The sequence below is a fragment of the Mesoplodon densirostris genome, chromosome 4, assembly GCF_025265405.1.
Source record: "Mesoplodon densirostris isolate mMesDen1 chromosome 4, mMesDen1 primary haplotype, whole genome shotgun sequence".
Lineage (NCBI taxonomy): Eukaryota > Metazoa > Chordata > Mammalia > Artiodactyla > Ziphiidae > Mesoplodon > Mesoplodon densirostris.
In genome coordinates, this window is record NC_082664.1 from 181,521,453 (window position 1) to 181,547,562 (window position 26,110).

Sequence of the window (26,110 nt, forward strand, 5' to 3'; positions counted from 1 at the left end):
GTGGAGCTGGGAGGTCTCTTGTGGACCAGTGTCCTGAAATTGGCTCTCCCACCTCAGAGGCACAGCACTGACTCCTGGCTGCAGCACCAAGAGCCTTTCATCCACACGGCTTTTGTCTTGGTTCTTCCAAACAATGCTTTTGTTCAGTGCTTGAAGACTCCAAGAAGGCTCTAAACCAGGGAGAGTTGGTGGCTCCTTCTTTACAGAGAACTCGCATGCCCTCAGAGAATGCTGCCCACAGAAATTTATATCTAAGAAATCAGAACTGGAAGGAATCTAATAAGCTCTCTATATAGCGTCTTTCTCAATGAAGAGTTCATTTTATATCATCCTTGACACTGGCTTTACCTCCTTTATTAAAAGGAGTCTACTGCCGCTGGACAGCTCTGTGCAAGACAGTCTAGTCTGGCTCTGCTGAGGACCATGGATCTGGGTTCAGATTCTGGCTCTGTCACAGGCTATTTTCTTAACCTTTTTAAGCCTCAGTGTTTTGGTGCATAAATAAATGTAGATACATCCTCACTGGATTGTTGTAGCAGTTATATGAGATTATATAGCAAAACTCAGTGTGCTCTCAAGAAATGTTAGTGATTCCTTACAAAGGCAATGATCAGAGGCTCAGTACTAAGCCAAAGTCAGCTTGTTAGAATGCCTACTTCCTTGTACTAGTTTGCTTCCGATGTCACACAGAATTGGTTTAACTTTTCTTCCACGAGCCAGACTTCCAAACTGATGAAGAGCTGTCATGTGTATTCTTCAATTTCCCGTGTGTAGGTTGAACATATCTGGGTCTTTCATGCATTCCTCATGGGACATGGTTTTTAGAACCCTTACTCGCTTCTTCACTCACCTCTGGAAATTCTCCAGTTTAATCAATATCTTTCCAGTGGGATGCCTGAAATATGATTCATTACTCAAAATGCATCATATAAAAATTTCCAGTGGGGGTAAAACAAGGGATATGTCCTAGTATCTCTCTTATTTTCACATTCTTAATTACTCGATGGCATTTTTAGATGAGCTGCGCTTGTTCTCTTGCTCACTAGGAAAATAAGCGTATGTAATACAGATTAGTTCTGTCTTTACAAACGGGGGTACAAGAGCACAGGGGGCACGGCAGTGGCTGTGGAGACAGGATGCCTGCGTCAGAGCCCAGCCCTGCCGCGTCCCAGCTGAGTGACTGTGCACACGCTAAGCTTTTGCTGAACCTCCATTTTCTCATCAGTAAAAAAAAAAAAAAAGAGGAAATAGTAGCATCTACCTCACAGGGCTATTGTGAGAACTACATGACTTAATGCACACAAGTAACTAGAATGTGGCTGTACAGAGTTAGGTATTCAGTAAGTGCTAGTTATCATTATGCTTATTGGGAATCACCCTGATATTTTACCACTCCTGCAAAGAAAGTCTGCAGAACAGTTATTCTACAGCCAAAGTCACTACGTTTGTTAGAAAAACCCTTGTTTCTAACTCTAACTTTATAGCTTATGGATGATAGCTGAAGCACATCAGCTCGCTTACCAGTCAACCTGGGTCAGTGTTTGTAACCGCTCAGCCCTGGAGGTCATATCAGGAGGGTGTGCAGCTCAAAGTTACATGTACTACGAACACTGACTTCTTTTTTTTAATGGCTGGGTGGGTGTTTGGTTGCACCTGATGTAAAAGTTTTCCAGGCTAAAATGACGGTAAGGCCATGGAACAAACCTAGGTTACTTACTGGGGAGGATCGCAGCCCAGGTGCAGGGGCTCTTTTGCACCCCCTGTGTGTGCAGGTGTGGTGGCCTTCTCACAGCTCAGTTCCCACCCATGTGTGAAGTTCACATGACGGGTGACACACGTCTCTGCATAGGGTTCATTTCATGGGTATCAGAAGAGACCAACTATCCGGGCAATTTTATGGCATAGAATTGAGGACCCTGACCCTCAAGGCCTTTTAAAAACTCAGCTGAGAAAAAAAATTACAGAGGACTCCTGAAGGATATGCAGTTCATTCATTACTAGATACTCTAAACAGTGCTTTCAAAACTATCTGTGGTGAAGGGTCATTTGTTTTTTCATTAAAACAATTTTCCAATCTCCTATGGACCAATATTGTATAAAATACAATGAAACTGTCACAGCACCGTCTTGATGTACTAGTTTCTCAATGTATCTGGGATGACACTGAGTAGCCCTGCTTGAACTCTCCCCTTGGAAGAAACCATCAGGGAGCCGTAGACTGGGACAGCATCCATCGGCCACCCTGGGACAATGCTTTTTCTGAATTGCACTTTGGTGAACTATCACTGGCCTCTATCGAAAAATCTTATTTTAGAGAGAAAACACTATCAAATTCTCTGCTGTATTATTTTAAGGATATTTCTCAGGATGATATAAATATTTTGTTCTTTATTCTTTAACTTAATTTTTTAACATCTTTATTAGAGTATAATTGCTTTGCAATGGTGTGTCAGTTTCTGCTGTATAACAGAGGGAATCAGCTATACGTATACATCTATCCCCATATCCACTCCCTCTTGCATCTCCCTCCCACCCTCCCTATCCCACCCTTCTAGGTGGTCACAAAGCACCGAGCTGATCTCCCTGTGCTATGTGGCTGCTTCCCACTAGCTACCTATTTTACATTTGGTACTGTATATATGTCCATGCCCCTCTCTCACTTTGTCTCAGTTTACCCTTCCCCCTCCCTGTGTCCTCAAGTCCGTTCTCTACGTCTGCGTCTAATTCCTGTACTGCCCCTAGGTTCTTCAGAACCTTTTTTTTAAAATTCCATATATATGTGTTAGCATATGGTATCTGTCTTTCTCTTTCTGACTTACTTCACTCTGTAGGACAGACTCTAGGTCCATCCACCTCACTACAAATAACTCAGTTTCATTTCTTTTTATGGCTGAGTAATATTCCATTGTATATATGTGCCACATCTTCTTCATCCATTCATCTGTCGATGGACACTTAGGTTGCTTCCATGTCCTGGCTATTGTAAATAGTGCTGCAATGAACATTGTGGTACATGACTCTTTTTGAATTATGTTTTTTTCAGGGTATATGCCCAGTAGTGGGATTGCTGGGTCGTATGGTAGTTCTACTTTTAGTTTTTTAAGGAACCTCCATAATGTTCTCCATAGTGGCTGTATCAATTCACATTCCCACCAACAGTGCAAGAGGGTTCCTTTTCTCCACACCCTCTCCAGCATTTATTGTTTGTAGATGTTTTGATGATGGCCATTCTGACTGGTGTGAGGTGATATACCTCATTGTAGTTTTGATTTGCATTTCTCTAATGATTAATGATGTTGAGCATCTTTTCATGTGTTTGTTGGCAATCTGTGTATCTTCTTCAGAGAAATGTCTATTTAGGTCTTCTGCCCATTTTTAGATTGGGTTGTTTGTTTTTCTGATATTGAGCTGCATGAGCTGCTGGTGTATTTTGGAGATTAATCCTTTGTCAGTTGCTTCAATTGCAAATATTTTCTATTCTGAGGGTTGTCTTTTCATCTTGTTTATGGTTTCCTTTGCAAAAGCTTTGAAGTTTCATTAGATCCCATTTGTTTATTTTTGTCTTTATTTCCATTTCTCTAGGAGGTGGGTCAAAAAGGATCTTGCTGTGATTTATGTCATAGAGTGTTCTGCCTATGTTTTCCTCTAAGAGTTTTATGTATGTGGCCTTACGTTTAGGTCTTTAATCCATTTTGAGTTTATTTTTGTGTGTGGTGTTACGAAGTTTTCTAATTTCATTCTTTTACATGTAGCTGTCCAGTTTTCCCAGCACCACTCATTTTTTTATATTTTTTATTTTTATTTTTTTTATTAGTTTCTGCTTTATAACAAAGTGAATCAGTCGATGTGGGACCAGCACCACTTATTGAAGAGGCTCAATTCTCCATTGTATATTCTTGCTCCTTTATCAAAGATAAGGTGACCGTACGTGCGTGGGTTTTTCTCTGGGCTTTCTATCCTGTTCCATTGATCTATATTTCTGTTTTTGTGCCAGTACCATACTGTCTTGATTACTGTAGCTTTGTACTACAGTCTGAAGTCCGGGAGCCTGATTCCTCCAGCTCTGTTTTTCTTTCTCAAGATTGCTTTGACTATTCGGGGTCTTTTGTGTTTCCATACAAATTGTGCAATTTTTTTGTTCTAGTTCTGTGACAAATGCCAGTGGTAGTTTGATAGGGATTGCATTGAATCTGTAGATTGCTTTGGGTAGTAGAGTCATTTTCACAACGTTGATTCTTCCAATCAAAGAACATAGTGTATCTTTCCATCTGTTTGTATCATCTTTAATTTCTTTCATCAGTGTCTTACAGTTTTCTGCATACAGGTCTTTTGTCTCCTTAGGTAGGTTTATTCCTAGGTATTTTATTCTTTGTGTTGCAATGGTAAATGGGAGTGTTTCCTTAATTTCTCTTTCAGATTTTTCATCATTAGTGTGTATATAGGAATGCCAGAGATTTCTGTGCATTAATTTTGTATCCTGCTACTTTACGAAATTCATTGATTAGCTCTAGTAGTCTTCTGGTAGCATCTTTAGGATTCTCTAGTACAGTATCATGTCATCTGCAAACAGTGAGTTTTACTTCTTATCCGATTTGAATTCCTTTTATTTCTTTTTCTTCTCTGACTGCTATGGCTAAAACTTCCAAAACTATGTTGAATAAGAGTGGTGAGAGTGGGCAACCTTGTCTTATTCCTGGTATTAGTGGAAATGGTTTCAGTTTTTCACCATTGAGAATGATGTTGGCTATGGGTTTGTCATATATGGCCTTTATTATGCTGAGGTAATTTCCCTCTATGCCTACTTGCTGGAGAGTTTTTATCATAAATGGGTGTTGAATTTTGTCAAAAGCTTTTTTTTGTGTGTGTGGTATGTGGGCTTCTCACTGTGTGGCCTCTCCCATTGTGGAGCACAGGCTCCGGACGCGCAGGCTCAGCGGCCGTGGCTCACGGGCCCAGTCGCTCCGCGGCATGTGGGATCCTCCCGGACCGGGGCACGAACCCGTGTCCCCTGCATCGGCAGGCAGACTCTCAACCACTGCACCACCAGGGAAGCCCCAAAAGCTTTTTCTGCATCTATTATCATACGGTTTTTATCCTTCAGTTTGTTAACATGGTGTATCACATTGATTGATTTGCATATATTGAAGAATCCTTGCATTCCTGGGATCATGGTGTATGATCATGGTGTATGATCCTTTTAATGTGCTGTTGGATTCTCTTTGCTAGTATTTTTTTTTGTGTGTGTGTGGTATGTGGGCCTCTCACTGTTGTGGCCTCTCCTGTGGCGGAGCACAGGCTCCGGATGCGCAGGCTAGTGGCCATGGCTCACGGGCCTAGCCGCTCCGCAGCATGTGGGATCTTCCCGGACCGGGGCATGAACCCGTGTCCCCTGCATCGGCACACGGACTCTCAACCACTGCGCCACCAGGGAAGCCCTGTTTGCTAGTATTTTGTTGTGGATTTTTGCATCTATGTTCATCAGTGATATTGGCCTGTAGTTTTCTTTCTTTGTGACATCTTTGGTTTTAGTATCAGGGTGATGGTGGCCTTGTAGAATGAGTTTGGCAGTGTTCCTCCCTCTGCTATATTTTGGAAGAGTTGAAGATAGGTGTTAGCTCTTCTCTAAATGTTTGATAGAATTTGCCTGTGAAGCCACCTGGTCCTGGACTTTTGTTTGTTGGAAGATTTTTAATCACAGTCTCAATTTCAGTGCTTGTTATTAGTCTGTTTATGTTTTCTATTTCTTCCTGGTTCAGTCTTGGAAAGTTGTGCTTTTCTAAGAATTTGTCCATTTCTCCAAGTTGTCCATTTTATTGGCATAGAGTTGCTTGTAGTAATCTCTCATGATCCTTTGCATATCAGCAGTGTCAGTTGTTACTTCTCCTTTTTCTTTCCTAATTCTATTGATTTGAGTTTTCTCCTTTTTTTCTTGATGAGTCTGGCTAATGGTTTATCAATTTTGTGTATCTTCTCAAAGAACCAGCTTTTAGTTTTATTGATCTTTGCTATTGTTTCATTCATCTCTTTTTCATTTATTTGCGATCTTTATGATATCTTTCCTTCTGGTAACTTTGGGCTATTTTTGTTCTTTCTCTAATTGCTTTAAGTGTAAGGTTAGGTTGTTTATTTGAGATGTTTCTTGTTTCTTGAGGTAGGATTGTGCTGCGATTAACTTCCCTCTTAGAATTGCTTTTGCTGCATCCCACAGGTTTTGGGTAATTGTGTTTTCACTGTCATCTGTTTCTAGGTATTTTTTTATTTCCTTTTTGATTTCTTCCGTGATGTCTTGGTTATTCAGTAGCATATTGTTTAGCTTCCATGTGTTTGTATTTTTTAGTTTTTTTTTCCTGTAATTGATATCTAGTCTCAGTGTTGTTGTCAGGAAAGATACTTGATACAGTTTCAATTTTCTTAAATTTACCAAGGCTTGATTTGTGACCTAAGATATGATCTATCCTGGAGAACATTCCATGAGCACTTGAGAAGAAAGTGTATTCTGTTGTTTTTGGGTGGAATGTCCTATAAATATCAATTAAGTCCATCTTGTTTAATGTATCATTTAAAGCTTGTGTTTCCTTATTTATTTTCACTTTGGATGATCTGTCCATTGGTGAAAGTGGGGTGTTAAAGTCCCCTACTATGATTGTGTTACTGTCGATTTCCCCTTTTATGGCTGTTAGTATTTGCCTTATGTATTGAGGTGCTCCTGTGTTGGGTGCCTAAATATTTACAATTGTTATATCTTCCTCTTGGATTGATCCCTTGATCATTATATAGTGTCCTTCTTTGTCTCTTGTAATAGTCTTTATTTTAAAGTCTATTTTGTCTGATAGGAGAACTGCTACTCCAGCTTTCTTTTATTTCCATTTGCATGGAATATCTTTTTCCATCCCCTCACTTTCAGTCTGTATGTGTCCCTAGGTCTGAAGTGCATCTCTTGTAGACAGCATATGTTTCTGTATCCATTCAGCCAGTCTATGTCTTTTGGTTGGAGCACTTAATACATTTACATTTAAGGTAATTATGGATATGTTATGTTCCAATTACCATTTTCTTAATTGTGTTGGGTTTGTTATTGTAGGTCTTTTCCTTCTCTTGTGTTTCCTGCCTAGAGAAGTTCCTTCGGCATTTGTTGTAAAGCTGGTTTGGTGGTGGTGAATTCTGTTAGCTTTTGCTTGTCTGTTAAGGTTTTAATTTCTCTGTTGAATCTGAATGAGATCCTTGCTGGGTAGAGTAATCTTGGTTGTAGGTTTTTTCCCTTTCATCACTTTAAATATGTCCTGCCACTCCCTTCTGGGCTGCAGAGTTTCTGCTGAAAGATCAGCTGTTAACCTTATGGGGATTCCCTTGTATGTTATTTGTTGCTTTTCCCTTGCTGCTTTTAATTCTTTGTATTTAATTTTTGATAGTTTGATTAACATGTGTCTTGGTGTGTTTCTCTTTGGATTTATCCTGTATGGGACCCTCTGTGCTTCCTGGAGTTGATTATTTCCTTTCCCATATTAGGGAAGTTTTCAACTATAATCCTTTCAAATATTTTCTCAGTCCCTTTCTTTTTCTCCTCTTCTTCTGGGACCCCTGTAATTCGAATGTTGGTGCGTTTAATGTTGTCCCAGAGGTCTCTGAGACTGTCCTCAGTTCTTTTCATTCTTTTTTCTCTATTCTGCTCTGCAGCAGTTATTTCCACTATTTTATCTTCCAGGTCACTTATCCGTTCTTCTGCCTCAGTTATTCTGGTATTGATTCCTTCTAGAGGATTTTTAATTTCATTTATTGTGTTCATCATTGTCTGTTTGCTCTTTAGTTCTTCTAGATCCTTGTTAGATGTTTCTTGTATTCCCTCCATTCTATTTCCAAGATTTTGGATCATCTTTACTATCATCACTCTCAATTCTTTTTCAGACTGCGCTTTTCCTCTTCATTTGTTCGGTCTGGTGGGTTTTTACTTTCTTCATCTGCTGTGTATTTCTCTGTCTTCTCCTTGCCTAAGTTCCTGCGTTTGGGGTCTCCTTTTCACAGGCTGCAGGTTCTGTTTTTGGTGTCTGCTCCCAGTGGCTAAGGTTGGTTCAGTGGGTTGTGTAGGCTTCCTGGTGGAGGAGACTGGTGCCTGTGTTCTGGTGGATGAGGCTGGATCTTGTATTTCTGGTCGACAGGACCGTTGGGGTGTCTGTGACCTTACGATTTTAGGCAGCCTCCTTGCTAATGGGTGGGGTTGTGTTCCTGTCTTGCTAGTTGTTTGGCATGGGGTGTCCGGCACTGGAGCTTGCTGGTCGTTGAGTTTAGCTGGGTCTTAGCATTGAGACGGAGATCTCTGGGAGAGCTCTCGCCAATTGATATTACGTGGGGCTGGGATGTGTCCGGTGGTCCAATGTCCTGAACTTGGCTCTCCCACCTCAGAGACTCAGGCCTGACACCTGGCTGGAGCACCAAGACCCTGTCAGCCACACGGCCTTTTGGGAAGTCTTTGGCCTTCTGCCAGTGTTCTGTAGGAGTTGTTCCATATGTAAGGGTTGTGCTTTTTACAGTCACTCTGGGTCTTGGTTACTAACTGTAGTTTTCTTACTTCCTAAACCTTAGGGTCTAATTTGTGGTCACTTCTAGTATATGCAAAGGATTTTATATATTCCTTTTTTTCTCACGTTTAGTTCATGCCTGTCTTACTTTAACTTTATTTTCTTAAATGTTTTTAAAATTTTTGCTGTATTAAAGGTGTACAAGCCTCATAGTAAATAATTTTAATAATAGGAGACATAAATACATAATGAATGGAGAGCAAAGCACTGTGGGAGTTTTGGTTCTATGATGTGGCCTAAATTTGCCTTATCTTTTAAAGCAGCAGCTTACTGTTAGCTTATACAAAGCTCTTCACCATCGAAACTCCTCAAGTTTTTCTGTAGGTATTACAGACAGTAGCTCCCTACTTGATTGAGGTTGAGTTTTGAGTATCATTGTGGGATTCTGTGATTATTAACTTCTTGTTTCTAGACTTATATTTTAATGTTTGGTGTGATCTGTGCATCCCAACTGCGTATCATCTATAGATCTGATAAGTCCTTCTTATATGACTGCAAATAGGACCATATGACATTCATTTTGTATGTGAATCTTACTTTAAGCTTTATTACCCCAATTTTAATATTTAAATAACCCCCTTGAATTAGCTATATCTCTATCAACAACTTCAAATCATTTCTGATAAGACAGGAGGTTATTAAAAATATATTATTGATGTAACACCTATTTTTCTTAAACTGTTTCAAAAATAAGTTTGCAAGAGGAAGGGACACTTCTGAACTCATTCTACAAGGCCAGCATCAGCCTGATACCAAAACCAGACAAAGACACTTTGTAAAAATTTACAAACAAACTCATAGAAAAAGAGATGAGATCTGTGATTACCAGAGGTGGGATGGGGGGAGGGGGAATTGGATGAAGGTGGTCCAAAGGTACAAACTTCCAGTTATAAGATAAATAAGTACTAGGAATGCAATGTATAACATGATAAGTATAATTAACACTGCTGCATATTATATATGAAAGTTGAGAGTAAATCCTAAGAGATCTCATCACAAGGAAAATATTTTTTCTATAATTTTGCGTCTGTATGAGATGGATGTTCACTAAACTTATTGTGATAATCATTTCATGATGTATGTAAGTCAGATCACGCTGTACACCTTAAACTTATACAGTGCTGTATGTCAATTATATCTCAATAAAGCTAGAAGAAAAAAGGACAGTGGTGTAAGAGGAAAAAAGATCCATTTAATATATATATTAATATATGTTAATTAATATTAATATATATGTATAAAATTGATGAAAACTGTTCAGTGGCACAGGAGCTGAGAAACAGGATCCTGTTGCAGGCTCTAAAAGATAATCTTTACTTTCCAGACACATTATAATGTGTAAAAATTTAAAAATGTATTTGTATGAATCTTGGTTTGAGCATTTTTAAGTGGTAACTTTAACATTATTTAGCCCTCAACAACCAATTCAGCACAACGTCTAGAAATGCAGTTCCATACAGATATCACCAACCAGACCTCGTAAAGCCACCCAACTCTACTCTTTTTGCAGGATATTTGTAAAATCTTCACAAAATACGCATGTGCAGACACATAATTTCCCACTCATTATTTAAGTAACATATCAGAATGAATCAGGAGACGAACAGAGTTCATAAAGCAAATGTGGGATACTTTCTAGGTTTTGATAGCTTTTGTGGAAACAAGTTTCTAAACAGACATAACATATTTACCATATAGTAATGTTCATTTTGTACGTAAAGCTGCAGACAGTGACTAGTGTAGAAGAGAAGGGTGAGATGAGGGCAGAGCACATTTCCCTCCTGTAGGTCCCCCTTCACGCCTCAGTCCGTGCCCCGCTGTGCTGCCCTCTCCCGCTGACTCCACAGCACCCATGCCACCTCCTGCCTCGAGTTCCATTTCTACTTCTCTCATGTAAAGAAGAGTGTCTTCATCTCCTCCTTTGCTTGTGCACACGGTACCCCTATACCTTTTATCATTCCCTTGTTAACTGTGCAGGGGAGGTGATGAAATTAACATTCACCAGAAAGCTGAAGTGTTTTCGGGTTGTATGTCTGGTTAACGCATGCTATATTCTGATGAGGAAATTTGGAGTATGTCCTACTGACTTGCTATACTTTAGTCAAAGATTAAGATTCCAGTAAAATACCATTTACAAGCAGAAGATTTCTCCAGATTAGTCTTTATCCTAAAAGAAAAGCAGCGTTTCTAATCATGTGTGTAATTTATTACCATCATTGCTATGATATTCACCATAGACAAAGAAAACAAATATTTACCACTGTGGATTCTTAAGTGCTCTTTTAGATGGTGTTTGTATTTGAAAGCTTTTCCACATTCAGTGCACTTGAATTTACGATTACCCCCAGACTGCGTCACATGTCTCTGTAAGAAAGAATTGGTGTTTTATTTATAAAGCAAAAAGGCTTTAGACATAAAGAACATCCAGTCTACTAAAAGTAATGTTTTGGTGATTCTTTTGTTTCTTAAAGGCCTCAAATTTTAAGTCACAAAAATCTAACACTTGGAATATTACCAAAAAGGAGGTTGATCATGGCAGCAGAATTTTGACATAAAGGATCAGAATCACTTTATGAAATACTACACACTTTGCAAGGAACCAGAGACCGTCTCCCCTCAGTCTCATTCACAGATAAAGGAACTGCAGTCGAGAACATCCTGTCATCTGTCTCTAGCATAGTTACTACACAGAAGCACAAGGTCTCCTGAACAGAAGAAAAGGCTGGGCTTTTTCAGCACTTTAGCCTGTCTCTAGTAAGTTTGGTATTTCCAAAATGTACCTTAATCTGATGATTTAAAAAGTACAAGTTTAGTATTTCCATAATGTACCTTAATCTGATGATTTAAAAAGTACTTCCATTTTTTTCAGCCATATATGGATTGTTATAATAGCTTTCTGCCTGGCTTATCAAATCTCCACTTCTATATACTTCGAATATATTCTGTACCCTTTATTAATCTTACAGAAGCACTGCTGGAATTGAATTATTCAACCAGTTCTGCTCATAGATTTCTAGAGGATTCCTCTCCACCCCTGAACCCAGATTCTAATACTAGAGACGCCAGGTTCATAGCCCCTGAGTCTCCAGGCTTCTTCTTCACCAGTCCCCTCCCAGGAGCCTATGCCCTAGTCGTCCAGTGAGTCCCAATCTTCTGCACATGTACTGCTCTTCATCTCCTTGCTCTGATTTATACTGTCCCTTACTTCTTGGCTATGTTTCCCCTGAATTATGACAGTTAAGATGCTATCCATCTGTCAAAGGCTCAAGTCCAGCGTGCTCTCCCTCACTGGAACCTCCCTCCCTCTGTCCTTCGTACAGGAAGGACAGAGAATGAGCACGTGTCAGCCTCTACTTCACCCAAACCCCTGGCTTTGAAACCAGACATACGGTGACAACGCCCAGATTTCTCTCGCTCGAAGTCTCCCCGCCCCTCAATGCCAGACCCTCACAGCCGGCTGCTCCCTCCATGGTCCCTGCTGGGAACAGGCCTGCGGCGACCCCTGCGGTGACCCCTGCATTCCTCTCCTGGAAGAGTCGGCTCCTCCTCTCATGTGTCTCTTACCTTTGTGAATAACCCCCTCATTGACTTGATCATCACTTAAGCCCTGAACTTCGGAAGAATCCCGGATCCCTCTCTTTCCCTTAGACCCTTGTTCAATCCCCCAGCAACGATCCTGCACCCACGGTCCCTAACGATGTGTCTGCCACACCGACCACCTCTGGCCTAGATCACAGCCACAGCCTCTAAGTGGCCTCCCTGCTTCCTTCTTGTCCCTCTCAGTCTACTTTGCACCCAAGAGCCCGTGCTGCCTTAGAAATATAAAGACAAAATGCAGTATCTTTCAGTGGCTTCCCTATCACACTTATTCTCAGAAAGGTTTCCCTACCCTGTAAAAAAAATAATAAAAATAGCGGCTTCCACCACTTTCTATCCTCTTACTCTTGCCTTATTTCTTCTTCATTCTACCTGCTTTTATATCTTACATTTCTATCACCTACTAATACACGCCTTCTACTGTCAGGGACTTTGCTCATCTTTTTCACTATTGTACCTTTGCACCCATCAGACAAATCCTCACAGCACCCATCAATCCTCACAGAAAGTGGCCTTCACACTCATCAGAGATCTTACAATTTTATAGCAGCATCTCCTGCTTTCCCCACCAGTTCCATCTGTCCTCCGAAGGTCCCCTCCTTTGACAAGGGCCCTCAGGGTAGAGGATGTGGGGCAGCAGAGGCAGGACGGGGCTGCTCCCCAAACGTCACCTGGCAGGCCCTTTCCCCAGGGCTTGTCTATAGCGTGGTCATGTCGGGACACCAGTGTGGCAAGAGCACGCGTCTGTATTGTCCCTGACAAGACTCGTGCGGGGCACATGCGAACAGATAGGCTTTGTCTTCCGTGTGTCAGTTTTCTCTCCTCCTGGTGCTTGCTCCACCCCAAGTGCCCTGCGTGGACGGAACCACTAACCCACCTGAGGAGAAGCTTGGTTCTTCCTGCCTGCCACCCTCCCACACCCCTTATCTTAGTTCGTGAGTGCTGTCCCCAGAGCCCTGAGAAGACAGGCTGACCCTTCTCATCATTCTGTTGCAGTTTTCTGGTTTGGGGTAACTTGTCCTCTAGGGGATCTGTGACTTAGGCGCACACAGAGAAGACTCTCGTGCATGATGCACTCAGGTAGACAGATATTCACATCCTTGGATATAAGAAACTGGACATAGCCTCAACATACCCTGTGCAGTTGAATATTTACTTGATTTTTAAATCTAGAATTAAGTAGCTAAATTTCATTACTTGCAGTTGATAGTTATCAGGATCTTATAAAAGGACAACTGGCAAAAGCTTCTTTAACTCTAATCTGTACTTAAGTACAGAGCCAACAATTTAAATGTAACTTACACTTATAGGATAGTCTTGGTTTATGCTTCTAGAAATTGAGGCAAAGTGAAACAGAAGTAGAATAAACCATATGAAAATTGAATCTTCAGATTAAAAATGGTTTAGAGTCTAAACTTTAGACTTTTAGAGGCATGCAGTTTATGCAATCAGTTATTTTCCCTACACTGAACATTCCAGTAGTATGTATTTTGAAATCCTAAACATAAGAGAAATATTTGTTATGGTATAAGCAAAACAAATTGAGATGAAAGGGACCTACCTGAAAAAGAAAAAAAAACTTAGTTACCTCTAAAATAGTGTTCATTTGTGCTTTTAAAATCAGAAATGACCAGATAATACAAATGAATAATCACTTTCCTTTTCATAAGGCTGTAGACCTGACACTGTCCAGTACATCCCCTAAATTTTTCAGTCTATTAAAACCCTCGCCTTCTGTGGAGGGGTGAGTTCTCAGTGTGGAAAGTTTGTGAATGCAGTCATTCCACTTACTTGATCTCTTCCTGATTTATGGGAGGTCATGTGACGTTCGAGCTGGGTTCTGTATGCAAAGGTGTAACTGCACAGGGAGCAACTGAAGTTATCTTCATTCTTTTCATGGCGATATTTAATGTGTTCTTTCAGAGAGGTAAAGCGTTTATATCCTCTGTCACAATACGGGCAGGTGAGTAACTGGGAAAATGCATCTGGTGTTCCTGTAAAAGAAGGATCATATATTTTAAATTTAAAAACATTAAAAAATTATTGCCAGGACAGACCTTCAAGATGGCGGAGGAGTGAGACGTGGAGATCACCTTCCTCCCCAGAGATACATCAGAAATACATCTACACGTGGAACAACTGCTACAGAACACCTACTGAACGCTGGCAGAAGACCTCAAACCTACCCAAAAGGCAAGAAACTCCCCATGTACCTGGGAGAGGGGATTAAGAGCGCTCCTTAAAGGAGCTCCAGAGATGGGCGCGAGCCGCGGCTAAAAGCACAGACCTCAGAGATGGGCGTGGGACGCTGGGGCTGCTGCTGCCGCCGCCAAGAGGCCTGTGTGTGAGCACAGGTCACTGTCCACGCCCCCCTTCTGGGAGCCTGTGCAGCCCGCCACTGCTGGGGTCCCGGGATCCAGGGACGGCTTCCCCGAGAGAGCGCACGGCACACCTCGGGCTGGTGCAATGTCCCGCCGGCCTCTGCCGCCACAGGCTCGCCCCACACTCCGTGCCCCTCCCTCCCCCCCAGCCTGAGTGAGCCAGAGCCCCCGAATCAGCAGCTCCTTTAACCCCGTCCTGTCTGAGTGAAGAACAGACACCCTCAGGCGACCTACACGCAGAGGTGGGGCCAAATTCAAAGCTGAACCCCAGGAGCTGTCTGAACAAAGAAGAGAAAGGGAGATCTCTCCCAACAGCCTCAGGAGTAGCAGATTAAATCTCCACCACCAACGTGATGTACCTGCATCTGTGGAATACCTGAATAGACAACATATCATCCCAAATTGAGGAGGTGGACTTTGGGAACAACTGTAGACTTGGGTCTGCTTTTATGTTTATCTTAGTTTAGTATTTAGAGCTTATTATCACTGGTAGATTTTTTATTGATTTGTTTGCTCTCTTTCTTTTTTTCTTTTTATATATATATATTTTTTCCTTTTTCTCTTTTTGTGAGTGTGTATGTGTATGCTTCTTTGTGTGATTTTGTCTGTATAGCTTTGCTTTTACCATTTGTCCTATGGTTCTGTCTGTCTAGTATAGTTTTGAGCACTTATTATAATTGGGGGATTTGTTTTTTGGTTTGGTTGCTCTCTTCTTTCTTTCCCCTTCTTAAAATTATTTTTAAATTTTTTATTTTTAATAATTAAAAAAATTTTATTTTAATAACTTTCTTTTCTTTCTTTCTTTTTTCCTCCCTTTTCTTCTGAGCTGTGTGGCTGACAGGGTCTTGGTGCTCCAGCCGGGTGTCAGGCCTGAGCCTCTGTGGTGGGAGAGCTGAGTTCAGGACACTGGTCCACCAGAGACCTCCTGGCTCCACGTAATATCAAACAGCAAAAGCTCTCCCAGAGATGTCCGTCTCAATGCTAAGACCCAGCTCCACTCAATGACCAGCAATCTCTAGTGCTGGACAGGCCATGCCAAACAACTAGCAAGACAGGAACACAACCCAACCCATTAGCAGAGAGGCTGCCTAAAATCATAATAAGGTGACAGACACCCCCAAACACACCACTGGACACGGTCCTGCCCACCAGAAAGACAAGATCCAGCCTCATCCACCAGAACACAGGCACCAGTCCCCTCCACCAGGAAGCCTACACAACCCACTGAACCAACCTTACCCACTGGGGTCAGACACCAAAAACAACGGGAACTACGGACCTGAAGCCTGCGAAAAGGAGACCCCCAAAACAGCAAGTTAAAGTGAGAAGACAGAGAAACACACAGCAGATGAAGGAGCAAGGTAAAAACCCACCAGACTGGGCTTCCCTGGTGGCACAGTGTTTGAGACTCCACCTGCCAATGCAGGGGACACGGGTTCATGCCCTGGTTTGGGAAGATCCCACATGCCGCGGAGTGGCTAGGCCCATGAGCCATGGCCGCTGAGCCTGCGCGTCCAGAGCCTGTGCTCCGCAACGGGAGAGGCCACAACAGTGAGAGGCCTGCGTACTGCAAAAAAAACAAAAAAAACCCACCAGACCAAACAAGTGAAGACGAAATAGGCAGTCTACCTGAAAAATAATTCAGAGTAGTGATAGTAAAGATGATCCAAAATCTTAGAAATAAAATGGAGTAAATACAAGAAACATTTAACAAGGACCTAGAAGAACTAAAGGGCAAACAGACAATGATGAACAACACAATAAATGAAATTAAAAACTCTCTAAAAGGAATCAATAGCAGAATAACTGAGGCAGAAGAACAGATAAGTGACCTGGAAGATAAAATAGTGGAAATAACTACCAAATAGTGGAAATAACTACCACAGAGCAGAATAAAGAAAAAAGAATGAAAAGAATTGAGGACATTCTCAGAGACCTCTGGGACAACATTAAACACACCAACATTCGAATTATAGGGGTCCCAGAAGAAGAAGAAGAGAAAAAGAAAGATATGTCCAAGAAAATACTTGAAAACCTCCCTAATATGGGAAAGGAAATAGACAATCAAGTCCAGGAAGCACAGAGTCCCATACAGAAACACGTGAAGACACACATTAATTAAACTAGCAAAAGTTAACTACAAAGAAAATATATTAAAAGCAGCAAGGGAAAAACAACAAATAACATACAAGGGAATCCCCATAAGGTTAACAGCTGATCTTTCAGCAGAAACTCTGCAGCCCAGAAGGGAGTGGCAGGACATATTTAAAGTGATGAAAGGGAAAAAGCTACAACCAAGATTACTCTACCCAGCCAGGACCTCATTCAGATTCGATGGAGAAATTAAAACCTCTCAGACAAGCAAAAGCTAAGAGAATTCACCACCAAACTAGCTTTACAACAAATGCTAAAGGAACTTCTCTAGGCAGGAAACACAAGAGAAGGAAAAGACCTACAATAACAAACCCGAAACAATTACAAAAATGGTAATAGGAACATACATACCTATAACTAGCTTAAATGTAAATGGATTAAATGCTCCAACCAAAAGACATAGACTGGCTGAATGGATACAAAAACAAGACCCGTATATATGCTGTCTACAACAGACCCACTTCAGACCTAGGGACACATACAGACTGAAAGTGAGGAGATGGAAAAAGATTTTCCATGCAAATGGAAATCAAAAGAAAGCTGGAGTAGCAATTCTCCTATCAGACAAAATAGACTTTAAAACAAAGACTATTAGAAGAGACAAAGAAGGACACTACATAATGATCAAGGGATCAATCCAAGAAGAAGATATAACAATTGTAAATATTTATGCACCCAACATAGGAGCACCTCAATACATAAGGCAAATGCTAACAACCATAAAGGGGAAATCAACAGTAACAGATTGTAGTAGGGGACTTTAACACCCCACTTTCACCAATGGACAGATCATCCAAAATGAAAATAAATAAGGAAACACAAGCTTTAAATGATACATTAAAGAAGATGGACTTAATTGATATTTATAGGACATTCCATCCAAAAACAATGGAATACACTTTCTTTAGTGCTCGTGGAACATTCTCCAGGATAGATCATATCTTGGGTCACAAATCAAGCCTTGGTAAGTTTAAGAAAACAAATTATATCAAGTATCTTTTCTGACCACAACGCTATGAGACTAGATATCAATTACAGGGAAAAAACATGGAGGCTAAACAATACACTACTAAGTAACCAAGAGACCACTAAAGAAATCAAAGAAGAAATAAAAAAAATACCTAGAAACAATGACAGTGAAAACACAATGACCCAATACCTATGGGATGCAGCAAAAAGCAGTTCTAAGAGGGAAGTTTATAGCAATACAATCCTACCTCAAGAAACAAGAAACATCTCAAATAAACAACCTGACCTTGCACCTAAAGCAATTAGAGAAAGAAGAACAAAAAAAGCCAAAGTTAGCAGAAGGAAAGAACTCATAAACATCAGATCAGATATAAATGAAAAAGAGATGAAGGAAACAGCAGCAAAGATCAATAAAATTAAAAGCTGGTTCTTTGAGAAGATAAACAAAATTGATACACCATTAGCCAGACTCATCAAGAAAAAAAAGGGAGAAGACTCAAATCAATAGAATTAGAAATGAAAAAGGAGACAAGTGACACAGCTGAAATACAAAGGATTATGAGAGATTACTACAAGCAACTGTATGCCAATAAAATGGACAACCTGGAAGAAATGGACAAATTCTTAGAAATGCACAACCTGCCAAGACTGAATCAGGAAGAAATAGAAAATATGAACAGACCGATCACAAGCACTGAAGTTGAGACTGTGATTAAAAATCTTCCAACAAACAAAAGCCCAGGACCAGATGGCTTTACAGGTGAATTCTGTCAAACATTTAGAGAAGAGCTGACACCTATACTTGTTAAACTCTTCCGAGGGAGGAACATTCCCAGAACTCATTCTACAAGGCCACCCCCACCCTGATACCGAAACCAAAGATGTCACAAAGAAAGAAAACTACAGGCCAACACCACTGATAACACAGTTGCAAAAATCCTCAACAAAATACTAGCAAACAGAATCCAACAGCACATTAAAAGGATCATACTCCATGATCAGTTGGGGGTTTTCCCAGGAATGCAAGGATTCTTCAATATACACAAATCAGTCAATGTGATACACCCTGTTAACAAATGGAAGGAGAAAAACCATATGATCATCTCAATAGATGCAGAAAAAGCTTTTGACAAAATTCAACACCCATTTCCCTCCAGAAAGTAGGCATAGAGAAAACTTACCTCAACATAATGAGGCCATATATGACAAACCCAAAGCCAGCATCCTTCTCAATGGTGAAAAACTGAAACCATTTCCTCTAAGATCAGGAACAAGACAAGGTTGTCCACTCACCATTATTATTCAATATAGTTTTGTTCTAGCCACAGCAATCAGAGAAGAAAAAGAAATAAAAGGAATCCAAATCAGAAAAGAAGTAAAGCTGTCACTGTTTGCAGATGATATGATACTATACATAGAGAATCCTAAAGATGCTCCCAGAAAACTACTAGAGCTAATCAATGAATCTGGTAAAGTAGCGGGATACAAAATTAATGCACAGAAGTCTCTTGCATTCCTTAACACTAATGATGAAAAATCTGAAAGAGAAATTAAGGAAACACTCGCATTTACCACTGCAATAAAAAGAATAAAATACCTAGGAATAAAAAAAAACCTGTATGCAGAAAACTATAAGACACTGATGAAATTAAAGATGATACAAACAGATGGAGAGATATACCATGTCCTTGGATTGGAAGAATGAACACTGTGAAAATTACTATACTACCCAAAGCAATCTACAGACTCAATGCAATCCCTATCAAACTACCAGTGGCATTTTTTCACAGAACTTGTATGGAAACACAAAAGACCGCAAATATCCAAAGCAATCTTGAGAAAGAAAAATGGAGCTGGAGGAATCAGGCTCCTGGACTTCAGACTTATACTACAAAGCTACAGTAATCAAGACAGTATGGTACTGGCACAAAAACAGAAATATAGATCAATGGAAAGAAAGAACAGAATATAGATCAGTGGAAAGAAAGAGCAGAGATAAACCCATGCACATATGGTCCCCTTATTTTTCATAAAAGGAGCCAAGAATACAATGGAGAAAAGACAGCCTCTCCAATAAGTGGTGCTGGGAAAACTGGACAGCTACATGTGAAAGAATGAAATTAGAACACTTCCTAACACGATACACAAAAGTAAACTCAAAATGGATTAAAGAATGTAAGGCCAGACACTATAAAACTCTTTGAGGAAAACATAGGCAGAACACTGTATGACATAAATCACAGCAAGATCCTTTTTGACACACCTCCTGGAGAAGTGGAAGTTAAAACAAAAATAAACAAATGGTACACCTAATGAAACTTAAAACTTTCACAGCAAAGGAAAACATAAGACGAAAAGACAACCCTCAGAATGGGAGAAAATATTTGTAAATGAAGCAACTGACAAAGGATTAATCTCCCAAAATTTACAAGCAGCTCATGCAGCTCAATTTGAGAAAAACAAACAACACAATCCAAAAATGGGCAGAAGATCTAAATAGACATTTTTCCAAAGAAGATACACAGATTGCCAACAAACACATGAAAGTATGCTCAACATCACTAATTATTAGAGAAATGCAAATCAAAACTACAATGAGGTATCACCTCACACCAGTCAGAACGGCCATCATCAAAAAATCTACCAATAATAAGTGCTGGAGAGGGTGTGGAGAAAAGGGAACCCTCTTGTACTGTTGGTGGGAATGTATATTGATACAGCCACTATGGAGAACATTATGGAGGTTCCTTAAAAAACTACAAATAGAACTACCATATGACCCAGCAATCCCACTACTGGGCATATACCCTGAGAAAACCATAATTCAAAGAGTCAGGTACCAAAATGTTCACTGCAGCTCTATTTACAATAACCAGGACATGGAAGCAACCTAAATGTCCATTGACAGATGAATGGATAAAGAAGATGTGGCACATATATACAATGGAATATTACTCAGCCACAAAAAGAAACAAAATTGAGTTATTTGTAGTGAGGTGGATGGACCTAGTGTCTGTCAAACAGAGTGAAGTAAGTCAGAAAGAGAAAAACAAATACCATATGCTAACACATATAAAGTTCTGAAGATCCTAGGGGCAGGTCAGGAATAAAGATGCAGACATAGAGAAGGGACTTGAGGACACAGGGAGGGGGAAGGGTAAGCTGGGTGGGACAACGTAAGAGAGTGGCATGAACATATATACACTATCAAATGTAAAATAGATAGCTAGTGGGAAGCAGCCGCATAGCACAGGGAGATCAGCTTGGTGCTTTGTGTCCACCTAGAGGGGTGGGATAGGGAGGGTGGGAGGGAGACGCAAGAGGGAGTTGATATGGGAACATATGTATATGTATAGTTGATTCACTTTGTTATACAGCAGAAACTAACACACCATTGTAAAGCAATTATACTCCAATAAAGATGTTATAAAAAAAAATTACCGAAGCTACCACCAAGGCCCTCTGCTACGTACCAGACATTATGCTTTGTATTTGATTCTCAAAACAACACACTGATCTCCCCCTCTATTTTATAAAGAGAGAACGTGAGGCCCAGAAAAGGCTAAATAACTTCCAAATCACACAGCCAGTAAATGATGAAGTCAAAAGTCAAACACATGCTGTGTGACGTTTTCACTAAAACATATTTCTTCTCTTCGTTTTCATGGTTAATTAGAGAAAAATGACACTCTAGTTATAGTCCTCGGAGAGTAAGCAGCACATGGACTATGTTTCTAAGACTCCCTTGCAGGTAGGTGTGGCCCTGTGCCCGAGTTCAGACCAAAAGAGTGTGTACTGAGAGGAGCAGTGGGGGCCAGACCAGGCCTGGCCCATTGAGACGCCCCCTGCACGGCTCTTCATGTTCTTTTCTCTCCTGAAACACCAACACATTTTCTGTATAGTTTTATCTGGATGACTATTACGATAGCTTTCAGAAAATAAGGGCATTATGGATGAATTGTAGTTTGCAGAGTGAACTAGATATTTTTCATATATGGAACCATCTAAGCCTGCCAATCCTAAAAATGTAATACTACTTTGGCCAATTAATATTTAAGAGTAGATTTCCATATTTGATGTATTTCTTCAAAGAAATAAGTTCCTAAGTGACATCTTATTGTAAATATCATCTTACCTTCATTTTGAATTTCTTAAAGAAAAAAACCACCAAAGAACATTTCATAACATTCTTCAAATGCTTCATAAACATGTGTCTCCATTATTGAAATTCAAGTCTATGTAAATTAAATGTCTTGCTTAAGGGCAGGCCTGCAAATAATAAGCTAAGCACCTGACACTAGACAGCTAAATACACCGAAATATGTATCAAATATGCAAATAAAATCAAACAACCAAGACCCCCGTGGTTTATGCTGTTTTTTTTTTTGTTATCAGCTCACAAGGCACCTGGAACCCGAGTTTTTTTCTCTTAGTGATGACTCTGGCATGACCCCCTTCTCTGGGGACTAGAGTAGCCACATGAGGATATTTTGAGGGGGAAATGAAGTTATATTTTGTCTAGTATCAATTTCCTACTTGTCCAGACAAGTGGGAAATCAACATTTGGGACACTCTCCTTGCCAGACTGTCTATCCTACTGGCCTCGGCGGCTAACGTCAGAGTCCACCGTTACAGGTCTTTGGTCATCAGTACCACGGTCACAGTGTGATTCCATGATTCAAGCTCCTTGTACTCCGGGGTCATACGCGGTCTGCTTGCATGACATTCTATTTTTTCTTTACCTTCATGATTAATCCTTCCAATCAGTAAACAAAATACTAATAATTCCATAAAATGACAAGTGTCTCATATTCAAATAGCAAGTTCTTTTCATAAATCAGTATCTATTGAATGTTCTCACATGTATGAGATATGAATTTATTCTTTTAGGCCAATTGCATAAAACAATGAGAAAAATCTAAATATTTGACATTATAAGTTATAGAATGAACAGGTTTAAAAGTTAGAATTTTTGTTTCTGTTTTAAAAAATACTGGACTATTATTTTTTAAAAACTCACTTTTTAGCAATGAAGACTTGTCATGTAAGGGAAAAAATGTTTCTTTTTAGCATTCCTATAATAAACTTATGGTAGCAATTCAGTACTACTAAAAAATCCAACCTATGTCTGACGATTTTTTGAACCATAATTTCTTTATGTATCTGTGACCATGAATATACTTATTTTAAAAACATTTTAAATTTCTGTATCTTAAACTTCCTTTAGTAGGCAGACTGATATAAAACCTGTGAAAATTTTCCTTGATTTGTTCCCCACTGAACCAGAATTTGTGATAAATCCATCTGTTGGAGTAAATTTTCCCTGTTTACAACTTATGACATGCAGACAGTATGTTTTATCTATTAAAACACTAAAAACCTAAGTGCTTCTGAAGATAATCACGTTTTCTATGTAAACAGATGTTGCTGGTGTGACAGAAAATCTACTGTGAAATACTGTATTAGCAGTTAAATTACATTATATACCTAAAAGTAATGAATTCCTGAATTAAAAACATTGAATAATAATTAGACAAGACAAAAAATGTTTTACTAATTCAGAACAGTTAAGACCTCAATGTTATGGGATTTTACTGCATTGATTTGTAACAATGGACTTTACAAAGTTTAACCTTATTTGATCTATGCAATGGAACTTTTTTTAGTTTTCATTATTTTCTTTCACTGATACTTTCTGAAATCCTCTGTTACATAAAAAACTTTACATAGTTATACACATCTGCATTTAAAATGTTCTATTTCCCTTTCATATTTATTGTAAGCTACTGCTTCTTCAGGTGAAATGTTAACACATTTTCTTTAAGAGGAAAAAAAAAACAATCAAGAAACAAAAGTAGAGAACTAAGGCCCTACAGGATTATAATGCCAATAACTACGGACTCTGCAAATATGCAAACAGATCAACAGAACGCACATCATTAAGCTGAAATGCAGTGTCCCCAGGGGTAATTACTTACAGTTTTCAGAAACGTGTCCTTTTGCCACACTTATGCAGGAAACAATTCCTAGAGTACTCTACTTTTTTTCCTTTGTCACCACATTAGTTACAGAAATCCTATCTATTCTGGAGTGAAACTTCTCTTTCTGCTCTTTTGCATAGCCGATTCCTGATTTAAGGAAGGTACAGATCACTCTTACAATGGAATCTGTTTTGTTTTCTGTACCATCCTTCTCGATTTCCTTCAAAAATTTAAAAGCTGATTGATAAACACCATTTACACTAGCACCAAAAATACTTAGGCATAAATCTAACAAATTATAATATTTATTTGAGGAAAACTACAAAAGTCTGATGAATAAAATCAAAGAACTAAATAAATAGAGAGATATTCCATGTTCATGGATACTCAATATTGACTCAATATTGTCAAGATGTCAGTTCTCCCCAACTAGATCTACAGAGTCATTGTAATCCCAATCAAGTTATTTTATGGATAATGACAGACATTCTAAATTTATACAGAGAGGCAAGAGACCCCGAAGAGGCAACATAACATTGAAGGTGAAGAATAACGTTGGGAGACCAACACTATCTGACTTCAAGGCTTACTATATAGCTATAATAAAGAAAGTGTGGGGCCTCCCTGGTGGCGCAGTGGTTGAGAGTCCGCCTGCCGATGCAGGGGATACGGGTTCGTGCCCCGGTCTGGGAGGATCCCATATGCCGCGGAGCAGCTGGGCCCGTGAGCCATGGCCGCTGGGCCTGCGCGTCCGGAGCCTGTGCTCCGCAACGGGAGAGGCCACAACAGTGAGAGGCCCGCATACCGAAAAAAAAAAAAAAAAAAAAAGAAAGTGTGGTGTTGGCGAGAGAACAGACAAATGGATCAGTGGAACAGAATAGACAGCCCAAAAAGCAAAGGCAACTGGACATCCACATACAAAAAAAAAAAAAAAATGTAAACACAGACCTTACACCCTTTACAAAACTCAAAATGGATCACAGACAACAGAAGAAAACCTATGTGACCTTGGGTATGGTAATGCCAGTTTAGATACCAAAGGCATGAGCCATGAAAGTGATACTTGATAAGCTGGACTTCATTAAATGAAAAAGTTCTGTTCCGTGAAAGACAATAACAAGAGAACTAGAAGAGAATTAGAAGATAAGCCATGGACTGGGAAAACTATTTGCAAACGACACATCTGAAAAAGGACTAGTATCCAAAATATACAAAGAATTCTTAAAACTCACTGCTAAGAAATAAAATAATTTAAATTAAAAAATGGGCCAAATCATAGCGCCCTTCCTCCTCCAACTTCATGACGGAGAATCAGGAAATCACCACTGGAACTACTGAGTTCAAGAATACATACCTGAGATTAAAGTAAACCTGGAGGACAAGATGGTGGAGTAGAAGGACCTGAGCTCACTTCCTCTCACGAAGACAGCAAAATCACACCTAACTGCTAAACAACCATCAACAAAAAAGGGCTGGAATCTACCAAAAAAGATAATTCTACTTCCAAAGACAAAGCCACAACAAGATGGTAGAAGGGGCACATTTGCAATACAATCAAATCCCATACTAATTATTTTCTAGTTTGACCCACAAACTAGAAAATAATTATATCACAGAGGTTCTCTCACAGGAGTGAGAGTTCTGAGCCCCACGTCAGGCTCCCCAGTCTGGAGGTCTTGCATTGGTAGGAGAAGCCCCCAGAGCATTTGACTTTTAAGACCAGTGGGGCTTGACTGCAGAACTCCACGGGACTGGGGGAAACAGAAGCACCACTCTTGGAGGGCACAAATAAGGTCTAGTGTGAGCTGGGACACAGGAAAGAGCAGTGACTTCATAGGACCCTGGGCGAGACCTACCTGCTGGTGTTGGAGGGGTCTGCTGGGGAGGTGAGGGGTGGCTGTGGCTCACTGTGGGTAAAAGGACACTGGTGGCAGAGGTACTGGGGGGCACCCATTGGCATGAGCTGTCCTGGAGGCCGCCATTTTGACACCAAGACCTGGCCCCACCCAACAGCCCTTAGGTTCCAGTGCTGGCACGCCTCAGGCCAAACAACCCGCAGGGCGGGAACACAGCCCCACCCATCAGCAGACAGGCTGCCTAAAGTCATCCTGAGCCACAGCCACCTCTAAACCCACTCCTTGACACGGCCCTGCCCACCAGAGGGACAAGACCCAGCTCCATCCACTAGTGGGCAGGCACCAGTCCCTCCCCAGGAAGCCTGCACAAGCCCCATGACCAGCCTCACTCACCAGGGGGCAGACACCAGAAACAAGAGGAACTACAATCCTGCAGTCTGTGGGACCTCAAACACAGAAAGTGAGACAAAATGAGATGGCAGAGGAATATGTTCCAGATGAAAGAACAATATAAAACCCCAAAAGAATAATTACATGAAGTGATAGACAATCTACTTGAAAACGAATTCACAGTAATGATAGTAAAAATGATCCAAGAT

The 26,110-nt window shown here is 40.3% G+C and overlaps 1 protein-coding gene across 1 annotated transcript in view; it reads right to left on the reverse strand.

The window, feature by feature from the left end:
* ZEB1 (zinc finger E-box binding homeobox 1) overlaps positions 1 to 26,110 on the reverse strand; it is a 201,760-nt gene that overhangs the window by 12,652 nt on the left and 162,998 nt on the right. The window contains exons 5-6 of the mRNA XM_060097802.1: positions 13,962 to 14,164; positions 10,832 to 10,937 (exon numbers count right to left, since the gene is read on the reverse strand). Coding sequence (XP_059953785.1) covers positions 10,832 to 10,937; positions 13,962 to 14,164 — 309 coding nt within the window. The remainder of the gene's footprint in view (positions 1 to 10,831; positions 10,938 to 13,961; positions 14,165 to 26,110) is intronic.